At 43.0% G+C, this 18,426-nt stretch overlaps 1 protein-coding gene across 8 annotated transcripts in view; it reads left to right on the forward strand.

The window, feature by feature from the left end:
- The window catches only part of ACOT9 (acyl-CoA thioesterase 9), a 28,056-nt gene extending 10,626 nt beyond the window's left edge, over nucleotides 1–17,430 (forward strand). For 6 of the 8 annotated variants that reach the window (XM_084844024.1, XM_084844022.1, XM_084844023.1 and 3 more), the window contains 10 exons: nucleotides 419–502; nucleotides 1,620–1,723; nucleotides 3,211–3,284; nucleotides 7,167–7,234; nucleotides 7,962–8,073; nucleotides 11,192–11,282; nucleotides 13,345–13,430; nucleotides 15,739–15,826; nucleotides 16,004–16,154; nucleotides 16,754–17,430. In XM_084844024.1, coding sequence (XP_084700150.1) covers nucleotides 419–502; nucleotides 1,620–1,723; nucleotides 3,211–3,284; nucleotides 7,167–7,234; nucleotides 7,962–8,073; nucleotides 11,192–11,282; nucleotides 13,345–13,430; nucleotides 15,739–15,826; nucleotides 16,004–16,154; nucleotides 16,754–16,818 — 923 coding nt within the window. In that variant the 3' untranslated portion in view covers nucleotides 16,819–17,430. Of the gene's footprint in view, nucleotides 1–418; nucleotides 503–1,619; nucleotides 1,724–3,210; nucleotides 3,285–7,166; nucleotides 7,235–7,961; nucleotides 8,074–11,191; nucleotides 11,283–13,344; nucleotides 13,431–13,638; nucleotides 13,711–15,738; nucleotides 15,827–16,003; nucleotides 16,155–16,753 lie in introns of all 8 variants that reach the window. The other 2 variants (XR_014789157.1, XR_014789156.1) reach the window with 1 other exon arrangement.
- Nucleotides 17,431–18,426: the final 996 nt, after the last annotated feature.

Here is an 18,426-nt window from a genome sequence, read left to right on the forward strand (position 1 = left end):
TGGCTTTGGTTAGGAGCCAAGGTGAAATTTGTGGTTTCTAGGACCCTGCCCTACCTCAGAAACAAGTCCCGTTGTGTTCAGTGGAGCTTACGTCCCAGGGAAATGTGCATAGGATTGCAGCCTTAGTCCCTGACTTTTGGTAGGGCAGCTGGGGCTTATTTTGGCACTGGTGCTCTGAGCATCCTGGCCACCCAGCCCACAAACAGCCAGACCTAACCTTTCCCTCTGAAGCTGGAGGGAAAGGCTGGGGCCCATTTTGGTTGCAGGCAGCTGAGATGCTCTGAGTGCCTTAGCTGCCTGCTGTCAAAATGGCCAGCCCAACATTCTTGTCAAGTTTGGAGCAGGAGAGTGGGTAGGGATCTTCTCTGTTGTTACTCAAAGCCCTCCAATGCAGTGTCTCTTTATTATTTTTCTACAGTTCTGATTTGTTATACTCACACAAAACAAGAAGGCACTCGGAGATCCCCTTTATCCATCGTTACAGCGCTGGTGGATAAAATTGGTACAGTGTTGTTTTATTTATTAATATTTGAATACTATATTGGGAGTGTACACTGTGTTGGGTAACAGTAGAAGAACTGGACTCTATTTTGCCCCAAATGCTAGGGCAAAGTGCAGGAAAAAACGCTTGCACTTTCTTTGGGTGCACTTTCTTTGGGCTAAGTGGATGTTATGGTAAATGTACATTTGCTGCCAAAATGACATCTGTGCATCTAGCTCCCCTTCCTCTCACTGTAATATTTACTTAGGGAAACATATTACATGATATTATAGCCATACATTCTCCCCCCGCCCCCCAAAGAAGCAGTCAGTAATGTCAGCAGGAAAGGAAAGCATGCTGAAATACTATTTCACACATTTTCCTAATTAGAAATTGCACCAGAGGAAAGGCAACAAGATCCACTGCTAACATCTAGCTTATGGTAAAATTGGGGGGGGGGGGGCGGAGGAGGTTAGCGGTGACCAGAACTGCTACTACCTTTTATACATTCGTCATTTTTCAGCTGTTGTATAGCTTTTAATAGCTAATCAGTAGAAAGTAACCCTCACAGGGGTAGACAACCTGGTGCCCTCCAGATGTTTTTGGACTACAGCTCCCATCAGCCCCAGCATGCATGGGCAGTGATACGTAGTTGTGGGAACTGTAGTCTAAAAGATCTACAGGTTTCCTACCCCTGGACTAAAGAATCTAGACTTATGCATCTGTACACCAGCCTAAAATCCTGTATTTAAAACGGGGTTTTCTCCTTCCGTTTTAAATGCAGGATCACGATGACTCCCTTTTTCACGTGCTTCCTTTCCCCCCTCCCCTTCCCCCCTCCTTCTCCCCGTATCTGAGTCTTCCATTATCTTTCATTGATCTTGCTCCTCTTCTTGCCGCTTTTACTCTTTTCACGGAGGGAACTCAAGCGGAACGCAACGGGGGAATTTGATAGCTCATTGTCTGTTATCTATTTAAAAACGGAACAAAAGGCATTAGTGCAGGAGATGCCTGGGACGATCACTGCGTCGTGTAGAGAGCCTGCAAACTTCTGTGAAGGAGCAATCTCAGTTGCAGGATAAAAGCTCAGTGTGAAGGAGCCCTTAGCATCTATGTCTGTGTTCTTGTGTGCTTTCAGGGTTATGGAAGCAACACATTCAACCAGATCTTGATATCAAGTTCACTGGAAATGTTTCATGGGTAGGAAGGACATCAATGGAAGTTAAGATGCACATGCTTCAGGTTAGTGACAGCAAATGAACCTCATTTGCCCGGTAGGAGTCTTGGATTTCATTTGACTAACTACAATGCTATAAAGGAAGCAGTATAGTAGCTACAGGATATTGTTAGCTACTGTTTGTACCCTGTGCTAATACTGTATTAATTGGTTGTTCCTAGTTCTTCTCTTCATTTTTGCTGGCTCTATATAGAGTGTGTGTGTGTGTGTTCTTTAACATGGTGTTCAAATGGTTTCATATGTTGGCTGCTGGAGCGGGGGGTCTGAGAGCCAAAGTGTGGAGGGATTATGGGCTGGTGGACTGTGTGTGTGGGAGGCCTAATTAATCCTCCCTTCCTGATGCATGATGGTCCTGATTGCTTACACTACAGTAAATAACAAGCTAACCCTCAGCTACACAATTAGCATGACATATAGTTTGGCTCTGAATGTGCATTTTTGGCTAAAATATGGCTGGTTGTGTTATTATTCCCTTGTTTGATACATTGCTTATACATTTTGTATTGTTCATCAGCTGAACTGGTGTTTTCTTTTCTTTTTTTACAAATATAGAAAATATAAGAGTCATAACATTTGATATACATAGCATTGGATCCAGATTTAGGTGTGTGTGCAACTGGGCTGGTGGAAGCGGACTTCCCCTCCTCCTCCTCCCGTGGCAGCCCCAGCAGCCCCCTGGAAATGCTACATGGAGGGTTGGGAGACCCTGCTGAAGGGGGTGGGTTGTGGTTCTGGGGTCCCCCAAAATTGAGCAGAGGCATCTTCCATGAGTAGAGCCTTTCTGTCCATGGAAAGCAGATCCTTGATCCCAAAAATCTTTACACTATGAATTATTCATATGAAAATCATAGTTATTCATAGCAAACAAAACTTATTATAGCATTTTTGTGTCAGATAATGTTTCCTATTGTTTGTTGTTTGGGATTGTCTTTGCCTTTGCAAAATGCCTTTGCAAAATGCCTTTGCAAAATGCCTTTGCATAATGCCTTTGCATAATGCCTTTGCCATTGTCGTTGCCTCTGCCTAGAGCTGTTATAGGACATTTTTGGTCCAGGATTTCCAAAATGGTAACTCTGGGTGTCTCATTTAAATTCATAAGGGTTTTTTTGGTGTGGGGAATCTCCAGATGTTGTTGGGCTGCAATTCCCATCAGCTTTAGCCAGCATAACCAATAGTGGAAGTTGTTGTCCAACTGGGGTCATCTGGAAGGCCCTAAGTTGCCTGTCAATATGATAAGAAGTAAAATTTCAGCAGGAATTTGTTAATGCAATTATTTATAATTTATTCCTATAAAAGTAATATACATTATATGTGAATATTAAAGCAATGCTTTTAATGAAACCGGCGCCTTCCTTTTTCCATTCTGTTTGTGGTGGGAGTACTTGGAATTTTAAAGCAAGATGAAGACAAAATACCAAGATCTTCACTGAACTCTCAGAGGAAACTGAATAGCTTGCTTAATAGGATTTCCCTCACATTGTTTTTCTTTTAGTTACATGATGGTGTCTTTTGCCCAGTGTTGGATGCAACTTTTGTCATGGTGGCCCGTGACCCAGAAAACAAAAGGTAATGCTTCCAGCAGGCAATTGGAAATAATTGACAAGTGATAAAATATTTTGATGGTGGAAGGGGAAGAAAACATGGTAGAATATTTATATATAAGTAGGGAGAGAACAGAGAGGCTTTGTTCAATTTTTTGAATCCTAGAAATAGGTAGGATTTTAAAAGTACTTTTTTGACTCATCCAGTGACCTCTAGGTGACCAGAACGTATGCAAGGTCCTTGGCCAATTTCAGGTGGAAAAATCCCATAACCCAGAGGTAGGCAATATGGTGCCCCCAAATAGGGCTGTGCACTGCTTCGGTCCAAAGCCCGAATAATGAGGCAAAGCAGGCTGATTCAGAGGTGCCTCGGTGTGACACGAGGCAGATCAGAACAGCACCGAGGCACCCTGAAGTGAAGCGGCTCCAACATGAATTGCCTTGGTGATTTGGAGCTCTTATGATGTGTTCTGAGTAGCCCAGACAGCCTGGTGCAAAATGTATCAACTTGTGAGAGATCTGGGAGGAGGAGAAGAGGAGGAAGGAAGGGGAGAGGAGGAGGAGGAGGGAGGGAGCTTTGGTGAATGGCAACTCTAGTTGCCAAATTAGGGCTGAACGTAACCCAGCAGTCTCCAATCAGTGACAGTGGTGGAGGAGGGGAGGGAATAATGTAGTGGAGAGATCAGCCTGCTTGCTTGCTTTCGTTTCATTGGGTGAGAGGGCATGGTTGTTAGGTGGTTAGGTGGTTGTTTTGTTGTTAGAGACTAGAGGGAGATCCTGTGTGTTTAGCTTTGTGCGTCTTTCTTTATTCCCAGTCCGAATTCAAATATTCTTTCTTTTGTAGATTCTTTTATTTAAAAAACCAAATGTTTCATACTGAGTTTCCTCCCTGTTCTTTGTTTCATCTATCCCCACCCTTCTGTAGTAGGTTTTTACCTTTCATTCTTCTTGTTCGTTCATTTTAAAAACCAGAAAATTTCACTTTAGTTGTTTAGCTTCCCCCGCTTTTCAATTCTCTCTCAACCATTAGTTTGCCTTACTTTGATTCTGTGTGTGTGTGTGTGTGTGTGTGTGTGTGTGCACGCGCGCGCGCGCGCTTCTACTATGTGGACAAGCAAAGAGTGTGTGTTAAAATACTACACAGTCCACATTTCAAAAACAGTGGGCAAAGCACTACAGTCATCAACAGGTATTATTTAAATTATATAATATGCTGTGTGGTAAAGCAAGCAAGGCCAATATGAGGCATCTTTGGGGTGTTGTTGGCAGGGGCAGAAGTGGGTGAGGTGCCGCTGGGACTAGCAGCAGTTGTAGGCAAGCTGGCTCTCCCCAGTCCGGATAGTGCATCCCAGCAGGCGGGCAGCAGGCGCAAACAGAAGGCTGATAGTGCCAGAACCCCTGCAATCTCTCCGTCTCTCAAGAGGCTTAGGCAGGTCACCTTGGAGGAGACGGGGTGGGGGAAGTATGGGTCCACAAGGTGGAGGTCTCCATAGTTCGATTCGATGTGCCCTCCTGACAGGGTTGCTTGCTGTGTCTTGCTGCCTCTGTCAGACAAGACCACTGAGAGCCTGAGGTCATGGCTGTGATTCTGAATGGGAAAGTACTAGGGGAAAGGGGTTGTTTTCACTTCGAAGAAACCTACAGTAGAGATTAGGGATAGTGACCTCCTCCGCTTCAAAACCTAACTTCTCTGATTAGTATCCCTTCTGAGTTTGGTTTGAGTTTCTGAGCGCAGCACATTTTACCTGTGCCTAGCACAAAACTACTGGGCCAAACTGTCTGAAATTTGGCAGTTGGGATCCCCTCCAGGGGGCTGAAAGTTCCCCAAATGTCATGCACTTCTGTGCAACCAGTGAAAAGTTACAGCTCTTCACTTTGAGAGTTTTGTTTAAAAAAAAATCAAATTTCACCTGTGCCTAGCACAAAACCTACTGGGCCAAATTGTGAGATTTGGCAGGTGGACACCCCTCCAGGGGGCTGAGAGTACCCCAATTTCCATGTATGTTTCATGAACACTGAAAAAGTTATGTCTGTTTGTGTTTTCCCATGCAAGTCAATGGGAAAACGTTAAAAATGAGTGATTCGGATGTCCAATCTTGCTTCGGATTTGGATCTGAGTCGAAGTAGATGGGGTCTGAATTGGTCCGAAGCAAAGCAGGGCTGCTTCGGAAGGTACGAATCAGCATCTGAAGCAAAGCGAGGGGTTCGTGTGCAGCCCTACCGCTGCACCCTTTCCTTGGTGCCCACCAAGACACCCTACTCCTCCGAATTTTATTTTAAAATATTTTTTATATTTTCTTACTGGCAGCTGAGGTTGCATCAAAGCAAAGCAAGAGCCCCTAGCTGCTGCCATCTTAATTTCCCACAAATGTTTCTGGGCAGGCACTTGTCCTTTGTGACTAGCTGTGCCCACCCATGGCCGCCATTTTATGGTTGTGCCCAGTTTCTAAAATTTCCAAATTTCCACAGGGTGCCTCACTGCCCCCAGAACCTCCTTTAGAACATAAGAAGAGCCATGCTGTATCAGACCAAAGGTCCATCTAGTCCAGCATTATGTTCACACACTGGCCAACCAGCTGCCCATGGGAAACCCACAAACAGGACATGAGTGTAATGGCACCCTCTCGCCCATGTTCCCCAGCAACTGGTGTCCATAGGCACACTACCTCTGATACTGGAGGTAGCACATAGCCATCAGGACTAGAAGCCAGTGATAGCCTTCTCCTCCAGGAATTTGCTACCCACTGAATTCCCCTCCCTCCAAGTTTAATTTGTTTGTAATTTAAATTATTTTATGATCTGAAAAGCGAAATACCACCTTCCAACTCCCCTCCCCGGCCCCTTCTTTTCCTTCCAGAGAAATGCCTCTGGGCCCATGTGGGCCCTTTCTCCATTCTGGACAAAAAAAGAGGGTGGGATGGCTGGAAGAAAAACAAGGGAGGAAAAAAAAGCTTGCTATCCAGGATGCTGGTGGGGGTGGGGGCAGAGGAGCAGTGGGAGGGGTTAGGGAGGCTTGCAGCATGACCCAAGAAGAAGGAGAATCAGACGGGGATAGGGTGTATGTGTTTGACGGGGGTGACTGGGTAGAATGAGTGACTGGGGTGAATGGATCTTGTGTGCTAGGAGTGTGGGGTGATCCTGAAAGAGAGAGGGAACTGTGGGTTCAAATGAGTGGCTTTGTGTTTTCAGGCTCAGACCTCACTTCTGCCTTGTAGTCAGTGGTTTTTAGGCAAGTTACTTCTTTTTTAGACTCACTGGTTTGCCTTTCTGTGAAATGAATGTATGTTGGAGCAGAAAACCATGTGTTCAAAACAGTGGGTTGGCTGCACCTCAGATTACACTCTTGCCTTGTACTCAGGGTCTGTGGCAAGTTACCTGTCTTCTAGCGTCACCAGTTTGTCTTTCCGTGAAATGGGTTTCTGTTGCAACAAAAAATTGTGAGTTCAGAGGAGTGAGTTTATATTCCAAGGCTCAAACCCCTCCTCTGCCTTGTATTCAAGTTCTTGTGCAAGTTACTTGCCACCTATTTGCCTTTCTGTGAAATGGGTGTTTTGTGACTGGCTACACCTATCACAGAAGTCATCTTGTTAATGGGCATCCCCCATGGCAGCCATTTTGTTATGACACCATTGACACTTTCTCAGAATTCCAAACATGTGGAACATGTGGTAGTCTGTATCAGCTATCCTCTTCAGATCACTATCTTTCAAATTTAAATAGAGTAGCTCTGAGGGATGATAAGCAAATGCTGCTGCCTTAAAACACGTAAGTGGGCATACACATACCTTATTTATTTCAACAGAATTCACATGTGTGGGACTGGAGCCAAAGTGAAAGCGTGCTCACTCATTTTTCCTTCCATAAAGCATATTGTTTTAAATATATATATTTTTGCATTTATCCATAGGCCAGCGTTTGTGAATTCTTTGATTCTTGAAACCCCAGAGGAAGAAAAGATCTTCAAGGAAGGAGAAAGTATGTAATGCATACCTTTTGATTGTGGGGGAATTTCTAGTTGTGGCCATGCCCATGCCTGAAACTAGGAACTGGTGGTGTTTTATAATAGAAAGTGGTCAGAAAGTAACATGACTTAAACATTCCCACCGTTTCTTTCCTTATGTCTCATAAAATTCAGGGTTGGAAAGATGTACTTTGAGGGTTCCCATCAATCTCTGGATTTATACATATTTTAAGATGACATGGAGGTTCAAAATGGTTAATAATTTCAGAATAAGGGATTTATTTTTCCTTGTTGGCTTGTTACAAACCTGTCATCTGTTTATACTTTTTAAACTATACATATCTCAGTATATTGACAGCTCAAGGGGGTAAAGTGGAACAGGGATGCAGAACCAAAGTAGCATGAGTGGTCAGATGACCTGCCCCCCCCCCCAGCCCCCAATGTATGATATCAGTGGGTGTGGCCCACTCAATGTCATTTGCTCCCTAGCTCAAGTACCGGGTGGATCCACCTAAGCAACTATTTCAGAAATTATAATACTTGAAAAAGATACTCATTTTCATTTTGGGTGGCATATTCTGCAAGCCAAATCTCCAGTATAGCCCAATGCATGCTTACAAATTCCTATAACATGCCATTACCAGCTTTGAAATAAAAGGACTTTGGATATTGCTGTTGGCGGTGATTTAAATCCAGTAACTTTTTACTTGTTTTATGATCTGTTTTTCGTTTATTGATTAGTGAACAAGGTCAGAAGAATTGATTCGAGTCAGGCCTCCTTGCTAAAAATGGCTCCTACTGCAGATGAAAGAAACATTGTCCACACCATATTTCTTAATACGCTGGACTCAAGGTAGATGCTAGGATGTTTAATGTTTATAACTACTGCTTAGAGCTGGGTTTTTGAATTTTTCATTTTTTTTCCTGTTATTTGCTATCACTTCCAAGGTGAGATGCTGTTACATGTACCAGGCCTTGATAAGGGAGTGTTTGTGCCAAAGTAATACCAAGTAATAATAGCAAAGGAATTGGCATAGTTCAGAGGTTCTCAAACCTTCCATCCTGTATACCAGTGCTGGGCAGTTTCCGAGGCTTTGGGGGGCAATTTGCTACCCATTGGAACCCACCATGGGCCACCCCCTGGCTGAAATTGCTGCCACTACATTGCTGCCAAAATTTGCTGCGAAAAGCCCCTTTTTCCTTTTAAAACAAGCCAACCGGGGGAGCACACCTGGTTTTAATGCATAATTGCACTCCCAGAAGCTCTGGGGGAGTGCAAATTTGCATTTAAGCAAGGCACGTTTTCTATGGGTGCCTTGTTTTACAGTGAAAATGTAGCTCTTTTTCTGCTCCTCCAAAAGCAAGTGACAATTCAGTGGAGGCCACAGAAAAGGCCACATGCAAGCCTTATGCTGCCCACCCCTGCTGTGTACTAATAGCAAACTCAGTTCTCCGAGTATGTGGAGAATTGATCCTTACATAGACCAAAGGTCACCATCCACGCACAAGAAGAAGGTATTAACAAAGTTGGGGAAACCCAAAGCCTTACAAAGGGCAAAGAAACTTCGGGGGGGGGGGGGAATTGAGGGGCAGCCCAGTGAGGAGTAATCATGCTCAATGGCCATGAAATTTTGACTGATTTGAGAGGTGAACTGCTCCCCACACCAAAACAAAACCTGTGGGAGGGAGGAATGGAATAGAGTGCCTTGGAAAAGGGCATGGCTGGCTGCAACCCTGAACAGGAGCACTCCACCCTGCAAGGTTTTGTTGCAGGTCCCATGTGTACAAACATAAGAGCTTGCTGGATCAGACCAAAGGCCTCTCCAGTCCAGCATCCTGTTTCCCACAGTTGCCAGCGAGATGGTGCTGGGAACCCCAGAAGCAGGAAATGAGGGCCAATAACCCTTTTCAGTGCCTGCTGAAATAGAGGCCTACTGTCTCTGAATCTGGAGGCTGCATATAACCATCATGACTTGTAGCCATTGAGAGACCCACAAATTTGTCCAATCCCCTCTTAAGGCCATCTAAGTCATTGTCACATCTTCTGACAGCAGATTCCATAAGTGGACTCTGCCATCATGAGCCTCCTAAAGATTTGAAAACAACAACATTCAGGGCCCTCCCAAATTGAATCAAGGCAAAAAAAGACAAGACTGTTTGCTTGGGGTCTCTTCTTGGGTTTGTTTGTTTGTTTTTTATATAAAAAGGAATGGCCTGGGCTTATTAGTTCTGAAGTGTGATTTATTATGTTCCTCTGAAGAGAACTAGAAATGTCATGAAAAACAGGAGATTGCCTAGAACTGCCAACAGATGCCGCTCAGACGGTGCTGATTGCACTCACCCTCCTGACTTGAAGGCCAGACATGATGTGACATTAATTGTGTGAATGCAATTGATTTCATGTCTAATTAAGATACATACTAAGTTGATTGTTCAGATGTTATTTCCCCTTCTCGTGCCACATGCAGAAGTGACTGCTCAAACCAAGGGTACTCTCAATGTATGAAACTGCTAGAGAAAGGGGCGTTAGTATCCAGGGTCAGGAGAGATTTGTAAGGTTTATTTTTGTGACACTTGGACTTCTCCTGTTCTCCAAGCAGTACTGGACAACAAACACATTTTTATCCCGTTTCATTCTCATGATGTCCCCTGAGAGAGGAGCGGCTGGGCCAAGATCACCCAGGGGACTTCCACGCTAGAACCACTTAGCACTGCCGAGGCATTGCCTTTCTGCAGTTAGCCAGAAGTGGAATTAAATGTGGTTTCCCTGCAACATTTCTTATTATGCTATATTGTTTATGTTTATTTATTACATTTATATCTCATCTTTTTTTTTCAAGGAGGTCAAGGTGACATACATAGTTCCCCTCCCCTTTTATCCTCACAACAACTCTATGAGATAGGTTAGGCTGAGAGATAGTAGCTGGCTCAAAGTCCCCCAGTGAATTTCATGGCTCATTGGGGATTTGAACTTGGCTCTCCCTGGTCCTACTCTAACCACTACACCACGCTGGCTCTTGATAGTTATCTCACCCACCCACTGGGGCAACTCACAGAAAAACTACTTAAGGGGCAATTACTCACTGATCTTCTAACCAGGAAGCCATAAAACCAGCTTTTTCTGCAAAGCCTTAATAGCACGTTGTCCACACTGGACAAGCTGGAGCTACAGTTGCGTTTTATTAGCAAACAGATAGCCGCAAATCAGGTCTGGAAAAACATGGGAGAGGAATAGAATGCAGCAAGTAAAGGAAGTCCAACTATTCAGAGATGACATCATTTGGATGCTCCATAATGGTGAGTGAACAATGGGTGGTACTTCCAGAGAAAAGGGCCAGTGTGGAAGCACCTCCAGGGAACTTCTTGGCTGAGTGCAGATCTGACCTTGGGCTTCTCCAGTCCAAGGGCAACATTACGCCTCCCTGTTTGGGCATTGGCTACTGCTTGGGGAGAGTTGAGTAAGAGGAGGAAGGAGGAAGCATGTGAGCCTAAGGCTCACTCCCAGTCTCACCATGTGCAGAGGTGGAGGGAGTGACGTCAGCCTTAGGGTTAGATTAGGCCAGGGGTGGGCAACACGCAGCCCACCTGGCCCTTTTTGCGGCCCCCGCTGCCTCCCCTCCTGCTGCCACTGAATTTGCTGTGACAAAAAAATGGAGATGTTACTTGACAACAAGGCTCACGGTGAGCACATGTCTTGTTTGGAAGGAGAAACGTGCTTCCGGGAGTGTGTTTTTGCTTCCAAACAAGGTGTGTGCTCTCAGGAGTGTGCCTTGTTTTCAAACACAATGACCACTTTTTTTGCACCCATGGCAATTTCAGTGACATGGGGGCAGGGATGTGGGTCCCAGGGCTGGGGGCAATGCAGCCCCTTGAGCCCCGGAGTTTGACTTCCCTGGGTTAGGCGAAAGCTTGCTTGGTAGTACTAGGATGATGCTGTGCACTTTACATCTAAGCTCTCTTTTTTTCTGTAGGACAATGAGTTTTCATAGTCGTGTGTTGCCACCCAATTCTGTGTGGATGCAAGATACAGCATTGAAGGGGTTGGAGATCTGCCATCCTCAGGTATTTGCAGAGCTGCAGCGTTGGCAAATGAATAAGTTAGGCTCTTTTTACTCCTGGCAAATAGATGTTTGGTTCTCAATCCAAGCTGATGCTTTCTATGATAGATACTTTGTAATTAAAAATTACAACTTAGATTGATGTAGGGGAGTAGTCTTGATATTTGTTTGTAGCCACACAATTTGTCATGAGTCCTTTTCCGACGTCAGTTTAGTCTTTAATCTTAACTTTTTTAACTTTATACATGCATTATTCTCAAGTATTTCCAGCTGAGGAGGATTCACCAAACATATCATGTGGGCATTACTGGTTGGTGGCTGCTAGCAATGTAATGGTAGAAATGTTGGTATGCCTTCTAAATATCAATTGACATATTTAGGAAATCCTTTTTCTTTTCTTCTTTTTTTTGCCCCCCTTCCCAACTTGGTGTCAGTGTAGATTATGGCCTTGAAGAGGCTTTATCATCTGCGTACAGCAATCTACTGACTAGATTCAGCTCTTATCTGACCTTAGTAAAAGTCATGGCATGTGCTATAGCAAACAGTTTCGCTCTACCAGGGTCTTGAGTTGCTTGGCATAATTTGCAGTCTTGTGCCCGTTCCCTCCTTCTCCCACTGTTGGTAGCAACCAAAAGGCAAAGTGCGGTCATTACCGGAATCTGTAAAATAGCTCTTGCATGCTGGCATGCGCTTTGAGCAATTATGTGTGTGTCACACACGTGCAAGCACACTTTTTATCATTGGCTTGCATTTACCACTTGGTCCCAGACACATTGATCACCAAGTCTGCCTTGTCATTGGAATACTGCTCCTGTATTACCAGCATAATGTAACCTTCAGAGAGCACAACAGGCAGTAGTTATCTTTCATAGCGCAACGTATTTTAGGATTGGGCCATGAATCAAACTTACCTCCTGGTTTTAATTATTGTTTATTTGGGAATAAAATGGGAAGCACTGTATAAATATTTTTAAACAAGCAAACCAATAAATGTTCTTAGGATTCCACCGGAGAGAGCAATCCTATGGCCGCTAGACAGCGGCTAGATGGCCATAGGATACCTTGTTTTCTGGGAACTGTCCTTGGAGACGGTTCTGTTCTCTGCCCTTGCAAGAGGAGCACGGAGTGGCTGAAAAGGGGCGTGGCTGGGGCGTTCCAGGGTGGGGAGGGCAGAAATGCCTGTACGACACATCCAATGTGTCGTACAGCAGCCTCCTTCCCTGCTCAGCCCTCCTGTGGCTAGACAGCCGCAGTCTGCTGTCTAGCCGAAAATGCAGGGCAGGAGGAGCGTGGAGGGAACTATCCCCTCCATGTTTCTCCTGCCCTGCATTGGATAGCCGGTTGCCTCTGAATTCTGGATAGGATTGCACCCTTATAGTACCAGCAAATACACCATAGCTAGAAATTTTTCTTTCTTGACAAAAGGAATCTATATTTAGTGGTTTTACAACTTCCACTGTGAGCCATTTCTTTATTATTCCCACAATCAGTGTTAAGAATATTAATCACACACCCTCACACTCCTCCTCTCTCTCTTACCTGGCTTCTCAGTTAAAAAGCTTCCAAAGGGCTGCAAACGTCTATGAAATTTGGATCGACTAAATTCCACAATTAAACCAATCCTTTTAAAATACAGCATTCTAAAACCATAATTAAAAAAGTAGAAACCAACAAAGACAAATACATTAAAAAGGCATATATGTGGAGGGGTGAAATGTGCAGCACTCATTAAATCAGCAATTGAGTCATAAATAGAGATATGACTCTGGACCAGAGAGGTTGCTGTGAGTATGGCAAGAAGTCCACATGAGTGTTTTTCCTTCTAGCTCTAGAAAATAGCAATAAATAAAGCCATTATTCTGGCCAAGTTCCTTCATGTGCCTACAGGCCATACTCTGGGATTGTAAGTATTGTGCTTTTTGTCATGATTTTTTTTCTAATAGCTAATAATTGCTGCTGATTACTTGTTTTATCGACACTTTATGGAGAACTGAAAATGAAGGTACCCTTTGAGGCAATATTCTGTGTAAATATACAACATTCACAGTTCGTATTTCTGAATATAGGAACGTAACATTTTCAACAGAATCTTTGGGGGATTTCTCATGAGAAAGGCATATGAACTTGGATGGGCTTGTGCCTACAGCTATGGGTAAGTTGTAAGCTGGCAATATGTATAGGTCTCTCGCCCAACAAGTGTCATGGACAGGAAAGGGGGGCTCGCCTGGCTGTCTTCTCAGGCCTCCTCCTTCCTTTGCTGTGGGTGGGAAGAACCTCTCTCTTTCCCTGCCTGCTCACTCTGTACAAAGTGGGCAAGGAGCAGATTGCACAGGGACCCAGGAAGGTTATTTATTTTACAGATCCCTTACAGTGATGCATGCAAAGATATTTGAGCTGATTTTATAACTGGCATATCGAGTGTGCCCTTGGTGGTGAGTGAAAGCTCAAAATGTGTAGGAGAATAAATGAATATCACTATGTTGGACAATAAATAAAGATCTTGCCATCTGTCACCTCTTTTTACTCCTCCCTTCCACAAAACATATAATTTTAAGCCTTTACCTCAATACAATTGTGATGTGATGTCCGGTATGGCAATTTCACTTGCCAAAATGGGTTCTAGATTGGTGTAATGCTAATTTAATGCTATGTCTCAAATGGCAATGGAAGTGGATAATAGCTTCAGATTTGCAAAGTGCACACATAATTACAGATGGAGTGATTCTGCAGTAAATGAGTTTTTACTCTAATTCTCAACTGTTAGCCCTCTAAGAGATAAACCACTGCTGTTGACCATCTTAACACACTTCTTTCCAACTCATTCTGAGTAGGTTATCTGCCTTCCCATGGATACTACCATCCACAGTGCACCAGGCTATGCCACATTCAAGACTGTGGCAGCCAGGGAACATTAAAAATCAATATTATTGTGACAAATAAGCTCTGGTCAACAGCTGTCAAGGGTGTTCCTCTGGTGCATATGTAAGGGCTAGATGCTCCAATAAAAGGTAAGTAGGGAAGTGGGAGTTGAACACTACTTGCAACTTACCTCCTTCTCTCCCTTGCAACTCCCTAAAGCTAGTAGTATTCAACTCCCACTTCCCTTTTGTTGTTGTTTATGAAGTCACGAAGAGTCAGAAGTGACTGACCGAATAAACAACAACAAAAGGGAAGTGGGAGTTGAACACTACTAGCTTTAGGGAGTTGCAAGGGAGAGAAGGTGGTAAGTTGCAAGAACCAGACTGTGAGTTCAGTACACAGGTAGAAACTGTCATTCAGATCTACAATCCTTCATAAAAGCTCCAAAGACCCAGTGCTCCTTGAAAGTACACTTCTTTAGCTGTGGCCACCAACGCTTGTCTAAGCATCCTTCCCGACATCTGTATGTGGGGACATTGCAAGCCTTTTAGGACAGTAGGCTCTTTTGCCTCTGGAGAGATTCTGTAAATTACAGTGACTCTGATCCAGCTTTAGTTGTAAACAGCCACTCTTGGTCAACATATAGTGGCTTTGGATGGGGATGTTTGTTCTTATAGCATCAAAAGATGGGTCCAGCCATTTCAACGGGACCCAAATGAACACTATTATGGATGCAAAGCACATCCAGATGTGCAGGTGCATTGTCAATTTGTGGGTAAGCCTGCTTCCACCTGCTGATTTCCCTTGCTGGATCAGAGTGACTGGCTTAGTATAAAAGAACTATGAAAACTACTGGAATTAGTAGTTCATGTTTGTTCCCAGCTACAGTCCTAGTACAAGAAACTAGTCAAATCATATTTCATGTTGCCAGGTATTCAAGTGTGTGTGCATGTGTATGTGTGTGTCACGTTCTTAGTAGGCATTGGCGTGAAAGTAGGTAAGTACAGCCCCAAACAGGTATGATTTTGGGGCGTGTATGTGAAGATGTTTCAAGTTAAGTTGAGATGGGTATGAAATTCCATATAGTACTTCACATTGTTTCATAATCACACCCGTCTGCAGCCTGACTGCCATTTTAATATGTACTTATTTTCTAGTCACATAGTGTATGTGCTATGAAATCAGCCCCTTATAGGGAATGCTCCGAGGTTGATTTTGGCTCTGTGGAATAATAATGAAAGCTTTTATATGCTGTTGTATGTATGTTATCCCACAATACAAACGTATGAATCTGAGTCCAGGTTGGAGCTTAAGTAAGCCTGAGCAGGATCCATTCAGCCTTCTGCTATACAAGATTGTGTGATTTTGATGCTTTTGGCGTGGTTTCTATCATCTAGGCCTGAAAATCAGTAATGTAGAAGGAGTTTCTGAAATATTCCTCTTTGAACTTCTATGTCATTATTAATTTCTAATTGGAATCTCAGGAGATACCTATGCACAAATTCCAATTTTGCTGTAGTTTCTAATTTTGCATGTAATTTAAAATATTAAAATCCCCACATTCACTTTTTTAAAACTGTGTATTTTTCCCCCTACTCCAGAAACATCAGGCCTTATGTGGTAGCTGTAGATGATATTATGTTTCAAAAACCAGTTGAGATTGGATCATTATTGCTACTTTCTTCCCAGGTAATAAGTTTGTTTTATCAAGCAATTTTTATAGACCATATCATTATAAATCATTTAGATCACTCTGACAGTGAGCAGTGTCACTGACTTCCATTTTCAAATGTAAAATGTCACATCTGCCTTGTTCACATCTGAATTTGCAAACCCAGTAACTTTTTTGCCCTAATGTTTTTAAAGGTATGTTATACTGAAAAAAATTACATCCAGGTTCGGGTGCACAGTGAGGTTTATGATCCAGATGCCAGATTACACCACACAACGAATGTCTTCCATTTCACATTTATGTTGGAAAAGGCGATACCAGATATTGTCCCCAAGACATATGGTGGTGAGTAGCTATTTGGATGCCTCACTGCAACTCTGTGTGTAATGTCGTGTGATGAGTTTTAATATGTTGTAAAAGTAATGGCTTTGTCGGATCATATGCCCAGGAGGCATTCACTCTGGTTGTTTATTTCTCCCCACACCCTTTCTCTCCATCCCCCTCTCCACCTTGGTTCATGTATCTAGCCTAGGGAAGTATAGTTTCAGTATCGTAATGTATGCATACAGTTTTCAGTGCTCTTGTAGTTCAAATTCTATTTGAATGTAGGTCAGTGGTTCATATCCATTCTTAGTATTTTACAATACTGATTTGTCAGCTTCGTCACTCTCTCTCTTTAATACGAACTATCCTAAATGAAAGAAGAAACTACTTAGACGTTTCCAGTGATAATTACAGAGTAGCATTTGCTTTTATCCCAACTCTGCCTGTTCTGAGGAACTTACAGTGTGCAAGCAAAATGTGTGAAAAATGAAGAGACCGGAGCATTTCTAGCTAGCTGACCATGTTATCTTAGGGAGTGTGAAAAGTGTCAGTATATATGCCTTTAGTTTGAGAAGTACTGCTATAGATGCCCTGACTGTTCCGTTTTTCCTTTCTTTCAGAATCCATGTTGTATTTGGATGGCAAGCGGCATTTTGATTCAGCTATGAACGAAAGCAGGGCATAGTATCAGTACAGTACTATAGCAAAATGCTACCTTTGGAAAGGGATTGCCTTGGAAGCTTCAGGCACACTGCTTATCAGAGGGAAGTGGAAGAGCATTTCTACTCTAAAAGCAGTATCATGAATGCAGAAAACAGTATCATGAATGCAGAAAACAGTATCATGAATGCATAAATACTCCAAAGTGCAGGTTCCTATCCAAATATTGTTTATTGCTATTTATACAAATAGTTTTAGGTGATGTGGGTATTTACTATATTTTGTGTATTCCTTTTTTATGTAAAATAATTAATATAGTATAATGACCATCAAAAGCCATTGACAAAGTGAACAAAGCTAATTCTGTAAAGCTGGGGGTGAAGGAAATCAGGTACAATGTATTATGGAATCCTGTCTTGAAATTTTCTTGTTTTCTTCCATATACCATTTGAACTCATGTATGTTTGCCCTTGAACATTTACTATCACTGACTTCTGGATGCTTAAACCAACTTAAGTTCATGTCCCCAACAAAAATCGATTAATCAGTTGCATGATGTGGAGGTCACATCAGGCCCATTAAGACCTTTACCCTACCCACATAATCCTATATAGCATCTTGCCCATGGGGGTTGTCATTCTGAGCGAAAAGAAGATAAAAGCGCTTCTAGAGGTTAAGGCCTTGGTGACCCTGATGGCACATATTTGTACAAATCCATTATCTTGTGGTGGGACTGAACCTCTGTTCATCATGTAGTAGAGCCTTGTATAAGTGGCTCCATAGCTTTAAAAAATAAAAGGCATTTAAGTTCTTGGCTACTCCCCAGGCCAAATCCCAAACCATGCAAGTCAGAAAATGAGGCAGTTTTCACAAGAAACTACAGCCAGGTCCGACTGCCACAGGTTGCTTCTTGCAACTTTCTCGAATTAAGAATGTTTCATGAATTCAGTCTGATACACTCCCACCAGATATTGAAATGTTTTACTAAATAATGTGTATGTTTTAATTAAAAAAGTATTGTGTTACTGAAACAATATACTTGTTCTTGTAAGTTACACCAGCTTACAGGAGTATCTTATAAACTGGTTCCTGTCCATTTGTTAGTACTGTTTCACATAGATATTTGGTTTAGACGGTGGTTTTCACATTGTCTTCTAATGAAAGCTAATCGGGGGGTTCAGTGAGAAAATTGGTAATGGCAGACAAACTTCCCTGAAAAACAGCTTTATCCCACCACTTCTGATCTCCCCGGCAGTGTGAAGTTGCAGGTGAATCTAGGCTCAGTTCATGAGACTCAGCAGTAAGATGCAACAGGGAGAAAGCATCTTTTAAGAGATAGAACACACATGTGTTGCATGTGTAAGATTCCAAGGCTAAATCTCTAGCAGCTCCAGTTTAAAATGTCTCAAAAACCTTTGCCTGAGAACCTGGTCAGCTTCTGCAATGCCCAGAGCCTTCCTCAGCAGACAAATCAACACAGAAACAATTCCTTGAAGGCTGACAGCTCAAAAACCATTGAATTATAAAAATAGATTCCGGTGTGATAGCTGTCCCCTTTCCTTACATACAGCAGGAAAGAACTTGTTGTGTTTGTGAGGGAGAAATAGATAATCTGACCAAGCAACCAAATGTA

The sequence above is a fragment of the Heloderma suspectum genome, chromosome 3, assembly GCF_057233095.1.
Source record: "Heloderma suspectum isolate Gila_16-S chromosome 3, 16-S_ref, whole genome shotgun sequence".
Lineage (NCBI taxonomy): Eukaryota > Metazoa > Chordata > Lepidosauria > Squamata > Helodermatidae > Heloderma > Heloderma suspectum.